Source organism: Lipotes vexillifer, unplaced genomic scaffold, assembly GCF_000442215.2.
Source record: "Lipotes vexillifer unplaced genomic scaffold, Lipotes_vexillifer_v1.1 scaffold213, whole genome shotgun sequence".
Classification (NCBI taxonomy): Eukaryota; Metazoa; Chordata; class Mammalia; order Artiodactyla; family Lipotidae; genus Lipotes; species Lipotes vexillifer.
Window position 1 is genome coordinate 6,113,282 of NW_006780610.1, and position 9,655 is coordinate 6,122,936.

The window sequence follows — 9,655 nt, forward strand, 5'->3', positions numbered from 1 at the left end:
CCGGGCCCCGGGCCTAAGCAGGGCCCAGGAGCCGGCGGCCCCAAAGGCGGCAAAATGCCAGGCGGGCCGAAGCCCGGCGGCGGCCCGGGCCTAAGCACTCCTGGCGGCCACCCCAAGCCGCCGCACCGAGGCGGCGGGGAGCCCCGCGGGGGCCGGCAACACCACCCGCCCTACCACCAGCAGCACCACCAAGGGCCGCCGCCCGGCGGGCCCGGGGGCCGCAGCGAGGAGAAGATCTCTGACTCCGAGGTGAGTGTCTCCCTGCGCTATGGGTCGGTTTCCCTAAGATGGCGGCGGCCCCCCCCTTCCGCCCTCCATTTTGTTGGAGACCGGAAAGGGCGCCTGCGCGCGGGGGTGGGGGCGGGGCCGGCTGCTGGAGTGAGGGGTGAACGGCTCGGGTCTGCCAGCTGCCCGCCCCGGTGTAGGCCTCCCGGCTGGCGGAGAGCTGACGGAAGGAGGCGCTGAGAAGCTATGATGGGCCTTGTTAAAGTTAGTGGATCCTGGGAGCCAGAATAGGGTGGAGTATAGCGTGAAATGTAGGATTGGAGAGATCGAGGTAGTCCTGGTCTTACACGCGCAGGCCCAGGGCTTGTCGACAACGGAATTTTGGTCGTTTTCTTTGTTTAATATCCCACCACCATTTTAACTTTCGTCCACTATGATTTTGATTTTGACACTTAGCATAAACCGCTGACGAGGTTCCTGATATAGAGTCTACTCTATAGAGAGGTTTGTGGCTGTTCTCGAGAGTGTTCTGGATGGTTTAGGCACTTTGATGTTCGGACTAATTACATTGGAAATCCCGTAAATGTAGTAGCATCTTTGACTTTAAATAGAACAGGAGAGCAACTTGACTGTAACATACCCAGTTTGGGAAAAACGAAAATTATTATTGGGTCTTCCTATTTGCGGAAGTAACTGGTATCTGAAAATTCCTTTCCTTTTTCACTAGGGGTTTAAAGCCAACTTGTCTCTCTTGAGGAGGCCTGGAGAGAAAACTTACACGCAGCGTTGTCGGTTGTTTGTTGGTAATCTACCTGCTGATATCACGGAGGATGAATTCAAAAGATTATTTGCTAAATATGGAGAACCAGGAGAAGTTTTTATCAACAAAGGCAAAGGATTTGGATTTATTAAGCTTGTGAGTTTTTTTGTTTTTGTTTGTTTTTTTTTTTGGTGGAATTAAAAGGGTCTTTTTTTTCCTACAACAAACATAGTGTTTTTTAAACCAACAAGAATAAATGAGTTTTTAAATTTTTCATCACTCACACAAAAGTTGCAGCTGCTGTACAGGGCATAATTGTTGGTATCTAAGAAAGGAAGGGAGTGGGTGGGTAAGGTATTTACCTCCCTCCCCTGAATGGTGTCACGGTGTGCTGCCTGGAGATAGTTGAGCTGAGAGCTGTCAGAAGAATAGGATCCGGAGTTAGGCTTATGGCAATTTTAGGGTGGGCAGTAGCCAGTTTTGAGGTCATTAACATGACTATGTCTTGATGCTTTCAGGAATCTAGAGCATTAGCTGAAATTGCTAAAGCTGAACTTGATGATACACCCATGAGAGGTAGACAGCTTCGGGTTCGATTTGCCACACATGCTGCTGCCCTTTCTGTTCGAAATCTTTCACCTTATGTTTCCAATGAACTGTTGGAAGAAGCCTTTAGTCAGTTTGGTCCTATTGAAAGGGCTGTTGTAATTGTGGATGATCGTGGAAGATCTACAGGGAAAGGCATTGTTGAATTTGCTTCTAAACCAGCAGCAAGAAAAGCATTTGAAAGATGCAGTGAAGGTGTTTTCTTACTAACAACGTAAGTTTTTATGTTTATTCGAATAACTTTTATTAACTTGTATGAAGAAAATGCAATGAAACTGGAACAAAATTAAGATGGAACCATTTTTGTTGTTAGAACTCCTCGTCCAGTCATTGTGGAACCCCTTGAACAGTTAGATGATGAAGATGGTCTTCCTGAAAAACTTGCACAGAAGAATCCAATGTATCAAAAGTAAGATCTGTTGAACTTTGGGCAGTTCTTAATTTAAGTGTAAACGAGAACTTGCTACAGTAATTTTTCAATTTTGCTTAAAATATGCAAAGTTCTTTGAAATGGATGGGCATAATGAAAACCTCAGGCTCAGAAAGCTAGAGGTTTTGAAGCAGTTACTCAAATACCTAGTGTTGTTTCTGGGGTAGGTATATTTCACATGCATTCTTGTTTTGTTCTTAATAGTAGTTAGGATGTGTTACAGGGATCCTCTTTTTTTATTATTATTATTTTTGTGTGTGTTGGGTCTTCGTTGCTGCACGCAGGTTTTCTCCAGTTGCGGCGAGTGGGGGCTGCTCTTTGTTGCGGTGCGTGGGCTTCTCATTGTGATGGCTTCTCCTGTGGAGCACAGGCTCTAGGTGCACAGGCTTCAGTAGTTGTGGCACACGGGCTCAGTAGTTGTGGCTCACGGGTGCTAGAGTGCAGGCTCAGTAGTTGAGGTGCACGGGCTTAGTTGCTCCGCGGCATGTGGGATCTTCCCGGACCAGGGCTTGAACCTGTTTCCCCTGCATTAGCAGGCGGGTTCTTAACCAGTGTGCCACCAGGGAAGCCCGGTATCCTCATTTTTAAGGGTTGAAAAAATATTCCTTGAATCAGAATTTGGCTAGGGAAACGAGTTAGAAAGTGAGGAAGGTAGGATTTATCTTCAGGGCCCACGTTACTGTTGACTTTATCGTTCTGGAACATGTATTGTTTTTGCGGTAAAAATACCTTATTAAGAATTAAGGTGATCTGTACCTTTCAGTATTTCTTAGCAGTAACAGGCCAGTGAAGTAACCAGTGTTTTTAAGGGAAATCAGATATATTTCTTGTGTGCATCTATAAATTGGTTCATATTTAAATATTGTCAGGGAGAGAGAAACCCCTCCTCGTTTTGCCCAGCATGGCACATTTGAGTATGAGTATTCTCAGAGGTGGAAGTCCCTGGATGAAATGGAAAAACAGCAGCGGGAACAAGTTGAAAAAAACATGAAAGATGCAAAAGACAAATTGGAAAGTGAAATGGAAGATGCCTATCATGAGCATCAGGCAAATCTTTTGCGTCAAGGTAAAGGACTCTCTTGTGAAATATTACCGTTAGGGTCGTTTGCCTTTTGAACTTACTAGCATTTCATTAATGTGAATGTATGACAAAATTTTCCAATGTTCAGATCTGATGAGACGCCAGGAAGAATTAAGACGCATGGAAGAACTTCACAATCAAGAAATGCAGAAACGTAAAGAGATGCAATTAAGGTAAAATCTTGTTAAATTAAGTCTTTGCTTCTGCGTTAAATGTACCTAAATTTTGCAGGTGAGTCAGATGAAATACAGAGGTGTTAAATACTATGGCAGCGTTGGTTTAATGCTTAAATTGAAATAGAGTGTAAGATTTTTGTTATAAGGCTCACTTACTTTGCTGAAATACCTTTAGGGCTATTCTTAGTCACTGTCCCAGCCTTTGTGTGTATTTGCTGTGACCTAGACTTTGTAATGCTCTTAAGCAAACTACTAGTTTTTTTCAAATTGAATTTTTAAAATGTGGATAAAACTTTAGTTTTTATGTTTGATGAATGTTTCTAGGCAAGAGGAGGAACGACGTAGGAGGGAAGAAGAGATGATGATTCGTCAACGTGAGATGGAAGAACAAATGAGACGCCAAAGAGAGGAAAGTTATAGCCGGATGGGCTACATGGATCCGGTAAGTAAACTTCTTTTGTGGTATAATTGGAGTTTTCTACAAAGTTTGTAGACATCTACGATGAAATTTTATTCAGTTAAATATAACCTTTCATATTATAGCCATTCTGCCATTTTTTCTCTTTTTAACCCAAGTGGTGTATTATGATTGATATGCCTTTTCCTTTGAGTTTTATCTTTTCCTTGGGTGGGCCAAAAGATTTCATTGGTTGGGAAGAAGCTTGCTTTATAGGTCTTTTGATAATGGAGTCTCACCTGGTTTCAGAATACTGATTTTTAAAATTACCTTATTGTTTTTTTCCCTTAAGTTGAAAAACAATTTATTTTAAAGCTTTGGAAATTCTTTTGTATTCAAGAATGCTTGGTATGGGTTTAGTACAGGTGTATGAACAGGTTTTTTTTCTTTTAGAGAGAAAGAGACATGAGAATGGGTGGTGGAGGAGCAATGAACATGGGAGGTAAGAATGAAAATTAAATTAGTAATACCACTGAAGAGCAGTATTCTGGTTGAGTTGTAACCAGCATTTTTGTTTCCTAGATCCCTATGGTTCAGGAGGCCAGAAATTTCCACCTCTAGGTGGTGGTGGTGGCATAGGTTATGAAGCTAATCCTGGAGTTCCACCGGCAACAATGAGTGGTTCCATGATGGGAAGCGACATGGTAATGTATCCTGTGGGACATAGTTCAAAAGGAAATTCTCGTTTTCACAACTTATGTGTGTGTGTTTTTTTGTTTTTGTTTTTGTTTTTAAGTAGGTGACTGGACCTCTTTTAGTTCCCCTATCATGTAAATCGTAGTATTGAGGAATACTTTGGCAACATAGAAGAACTCAATGTGGTAACCTAAACAGATAAGGTTGCCAACAAAAAGTCAATGCTTTTAGTAGTATGTTGGAATTATCTTTGGCAATAAGTAGACTTAGGTGCTTTCCATTATATTGCTTGTGTACTTTTGCACTATAGCTCATGGCAAATCCAAATTCTAAATGTTAGATAATGTAACATTATTCTACATCCACTTGAAAGTAATCAAATGGCAAGCTGTCATTCGTTAAGCTGGTATTTGCCAAAAGTGTGAATCAGACGTGTTTGTAGCTTTAGGCATGTTTTAGCAATGTGTAGGACTTTGACCTATATTTGGTGTGACTTCTACCCATGAAAAAGGAATTGTTTAGTCTTCGGACTCGTCGTTTCCCACCTGTTGGGCCTGTCTATAGGTGTACCTTCTAAAATAAACTGACATCTCTGTTTCGCTACAGGGTAGCAAAAGTCAATGATAATTTTAAGCATACTAGTTGTGTGCATTTGATCTGAACCTTCTTGATGCTGTCATATTTTAGCTGTACAGATAGCCTGTCAGGATACTTTAGAACAACCAAGTGAGTTGGTCTGAGTGGCTGTATTAGGACTTTACAATCCTTAGAAGAACTGAGTATTGGCCGTAGAGGTGGGTTTGGAGAAAAGTACATTGTCACAACTGAATTGAATCTGATTAGTTCACATACAGGCTTTTGGCAAAGGAGGGAAGCTGCAGCATATAGCTCACTAGGTTCATTTTACAAATAACATAAGGATTTAGAAATGGGGCCTCATCTATTTAAACTCTACTTAAGGTTTTTGAGAATTAGAATCATAAGTAGCCGGTTGGGTTAAACGTAGTGCTGTTAGCTTTCTTCAAATTGAATTGTAAAAATAATGTGGGTAACATTTTGGTTTATATCCTTCTTAATAGGCAGGTGTAGGTATGTATCAAATTTGTGACTAATTTGACATGATGTTCCCACAGTTAAGATTCTGTAGTCCATGTGACATGTAGCTCCTGGGTTCTAAGATACTGTAATAACATAATTGTAAAACCCCCAAATTTCCTCTTTACCTTTTTTGAGATAAAACGTACAATACAACGCGCTGAAAACCTAAGAATTTTAGGATTTTGAAATAGTTTGAAGGATTAGGATTTAGTCTTTTTATAGTAACCCTATAGTATTTTGTAGGAAGCATGTTGAAATCATTTATAGGAACAGTTAAACCCTCATGCCGTTTTAGTTTCTGGGGGGGTTTTGTTCTGGTTTTCGGGTTTTGTTTTTTTCCTAGCAATACGCAGAATAACTGGTCTCTTTTAAATAGAATTTGAAAGATAGTTCAGGCTGCTGTGCTTTTGCATATCTGTAGGGTTTTTCTGTTTGAGAACATAGGTTTCTAGGACTAGAAGTACCTAAAACTAGATGGAATAATGAAGTCCTGCTTTATTGCAGTCACTTAAGCTTGGTGTTAATGCTGTTTGGGAGATACCCAAAACACGGAATCATAACTGTCAGTGGACTTTTTACAGACCTAAGGGGAAAGTTGGGCTGTTATGAGGGTGGGCTGTATATTCAGTCAATTTGCAACTATAGAGAACAGTACTGTGAACATAATTGTCTCTGGTTATACAGTGATGGCTCTGAAGGTGGTATACCTGTGAGAATATGGCAACACACTTTTAAATCAAGTTACTGTGCCGGTTAAGTGACTAAATCTATTAGTCTTTTATTCTTTTTCTTTTTGTAGTCTGGTAGCATTTTATTAAAACTTTGAACCTTTTAAGATTTCTGCAACTTAGCAGATGTGTCTTAAGATCTTGAAAAGCACAAGGTTTCTTATGCAGCACATACCACTAACTGGTGAGTAGGTCTTTGTCACTTCATTGAGTGAATTGAATCTGTCTGGTTGGGCTTGTTAGGCTTACTTGGAAATTAAATTTCCTGTTCAGACCTTGAAAGTGAGAAGTGTGTAAGCTTTTCAGTGGGTTAATCTGATGTGAAATTTCTTAAAACTCATTTTGGAATGGGTTTTCACATCTGCACTAATTCTTAAATTTTTTAGCACTACAGGGAAGATCTATTCTTTGAAACAGGTGTATGAGAATGGCTCAAGTGGGAACATACCACAAGGCATGTATTATCGTAAACTAATTTTCAAATTACCCTTTTTTCCTTTCTATGTTCCCGGTACCTGTGGATCGACTCATTGGTGATTGTATCGACGAACGTTGACTACGGAACCTTCTAAAATATTTACTTAACACACATGGACATCAACTACATATAATGAACTGTTACTTAACTGTTCCAATAGCGTACTGAGCGCTTTGGGCAGGGAGGTGCGGGACCTGTGGGTGGACAGGGTCCTAGAGGAATGGGGCCTGGAACTCCGGCAGGATATGGTAGAGGGAGAGAAGAGTATGAAGGCCCAAACAAAAAACCCCGATTTTAGATGTGATATCTAGGCTTTCATTCCAGTTTGTTTTTGTCTTTTCTTGTTTAGATACCAATCTTTTAAATTCTTGCATTTTAGTAAGAAAGCTACCTTTTTATGGATGTTAGCAGTTTATTGACCTAATATTTGTAAATGGTCTGTTTGGGCAGGTAAAATTATGTAATGCAGTGTTTGAAACAGGGGAATTTTTTTTTCCTTTTTTTCCTTTTTTTTTTTTTAACTGTATAATGTCCCTCAATTTATGGCAGTGTACCTTGTGCCACTGATTTCCAAAGTGTACCAATTTTTTTTTTTTTTTACTGTGCTTCAAATAAATAGAAAAAATAGTTAAGATTTTGATCTTCAACTTTGCCATTCATGCTTCTATGCGCATTAGGCTAGGTATTCCACTTGGAAAGCATAAGAGTGTTTAGGCCTTTGAATGGCATATGCCATTTCTGGGAAATGTATTTGTAGGCTAAGTATTGCTTTCTACATTTAAGTTCCCCCTTGTTTTAAAAAGAAGAAATGCATATTGAAGTAGTTTCATGATTTGATTTGTTTGGCATTATAGGAAGCAAGCCGGTGCTCAGTATTTTCAAATGGCTATGTAAGCAAAGCTGAACTGTAAATCTTCATTCAGGAATATGTATTAAGATTATGGAATGGGTGTAAGACTATTGGTAGGGGGAGAAAGTGGGTATGACTTAAATGGATCTTTTATGGCCCTATGATCTATCCTTTCCTTGAAAGTTTCTGAAGAACAAGTGGAAAGATCATTTTGTTGCATTCCTCCATTCTTGTTTTTTAAAGAACGAGTCCCAAGCCCTACGAACGGCTTGTATTGAACATTCACATTTGAATTAAAGATTGTTAAACATGAAGTCTTTTCATGTATTACTTCAAGTGATTTATAAGGATGGGGTTTAGTCTGAATAATTAAACTCGAAAGTAAGGTATAGTCATCATAAAGTAGGTTTGGCTATGTGTACATTTGTACTCTGTAACTTTTACATCTCCTTGTGGTACTTCTGTTGGGCAAAATTCTGTAGGACTATAAAAAAACTTCTTCTCTAAGAGCTGGTAGTGACTTAATAACAAATAGGGTTGCAGAGAACTATACTTACTGTGAAATATTTTTAACCTGTTTTTCCATAGTTTCCTTTTGATGTAGCACTAAATCTGGAGAGTTGTTCGTGCTACACAGTACAAATATCCCTTCCTCCCACCATAAAGCTTTGGAGCTTTTCGATGGTGTTGTCAGTTTATCGTCAACTTCATTGAATCTCCTTTCATTAGAGACATTTTGACTTATTAATAAAATAGATTGTTACTGTTGTCTGTTAGTACAATGGGAACCTGCTTTCCCATGTTTATATCGTTAGCAGAGGAATAACTTCCTAAAAGTAGTAGGTAAGGTAACTGAATGGTTTGGCTTTGTTCTTAGTTATGTTTCCATTCAAATTTGTACATTATAGAACTCTTACTATGGAATGTGTCTTCCTCCTTTTCACCTCTGTTGGTGTTAATTGGCAAAAGTAAAATTCTAAACCAAATCTTTGTTTAAATACTGAAGGCTTAGTATTGTGCCTGAGTACAGAGGGAAACCTGTTGTTGAAACAATTGAGCACTTGTGCATAGGAAACCTCTTAATACTAAAAGTAAAACACTAGTGGAGTATAAAGGCATGCCACCGAATTCTGGTTGTGTGACTGACAGGTACCTGGTGTGCTAATTAAGGGAGAGAATCTCATTAGAAAATGTTCATAATTTCTGTTCACCAAGACACTTGGAAATGAGTAGTTCTACCATTATTATATCAATGAGGAAGTTTTGTCCCAAGTCAAGTTTTTAATTGGTGATAATGTATGAGATTTTCTGTACCGGAAACAAGGGTCTTGATTTGAAAGGAGTCCATTACAATTTGATTGAATTGTATGGTAGGGACTCCACTAATGATACGAAAATAAGGGGTGTTCATGGGACACCCACAGAGGGTGAACTTGAATGTGTGGGCGGGGGCTGGTGGGGAAATGGAAAAATCTGCCTATAAAATTAATGTTTCAGTTTATTTTTCAGATTACATGCCTTTCTTTATAAGGGATGCTGGCACAGACCCCTAAAATAAGCTTTTGGTAGTACTGTACCTTTGAAGAGTGGTGAAGGATGCTAATGGATAATCTCCTGAAAGTTGTGGTTTTGATAGCCTTATTGTGTAGAATTGCTAAACGTTGTTTAGCAAGTAATGTTGCTTAGTTTCAACTAAGTTTTGACTTTAATCACTGAAACAGCAGTGTACCAAGGGTCGTAAGCTACTCAAATAGACTTTCAACAAGTCTTGGAATGTATATGATAGTTTTTAGCCTAATGGGAATTTGAATCATCTTTAAAAGTAGATTCCTAAAAGCTGATTTATGAAACTTGGGGTGGGAAAGGGAAAGTAGTACTTTTGAAGTATTTTAGCCAATTTTCTCATTTAAAGAAACCACCTGCCCCCATTTCCTCTTCTCCACTTTCTCTCATAATTTTGTTTTAAGAGGAACACTGATTGTTTTTAAACTTATTACTCCTCTTATAATTCCTAATCTTTAAAAACTGCATTCTCTAAGAGATCCCAGTGTATTTAATAGGTGTTTTAGAAACTTAACCCATTGGCTCAACGTCTAGTGAAACCATAATCCTCTTTGCTTAGGTAAACTT

The 9,655-nt window shown here is 39.3% G+C and overlaps 1 protein-coding gene across 1 annotated transcript in view; it reads left to right on the forward strand.

The window, feature by feature from the left end:
* SFPQ (splicing factor proline and glutamine rich) overlaps positions 1–7,805 on the forward strand; it is an 8,692-nt gene extending 887 nt beyond the window's left edge. The window contains exons 2-11 of the mRNA XM_007453865.1: positions 1–249; positions 953–1,141; positions 1,504–1,805; positions 1,905–2,000; positions 2,891–3,087; positions 3,191–3,275; positions 3,603–3,720; positions 4,129–4,177; positions 4,258–4,379; positions 6,836–7,805. Coding sequence (XP_007453927.1) covers positions 1–249; positions 953–1,141; positions 1,504–1,805; positions 1,905–2,000; positions 2,891–3,087; positions 3,191–3,275; positions 3,603–3,720; positions 4,129–4,177; positions 4,258–4,379; positions 6,836–6,973 — 1,545 coding nt within the window. The 3' untranslated portion in view covers positions 6,974–7,805. The remainder of the gene's footprint in view (positions 250–952; positions 1,142–1,503; positions 1,806–1,904; positions 2,001–2,890; positions 3,088–3,190; positions 3,276–3,602; positions 3,721–4,128; positions 4,178–4,257; positions 4,380–6,835) is intronic.
* Positions 7,806–9,655: the final 1,850 nt, after the last annotated feature.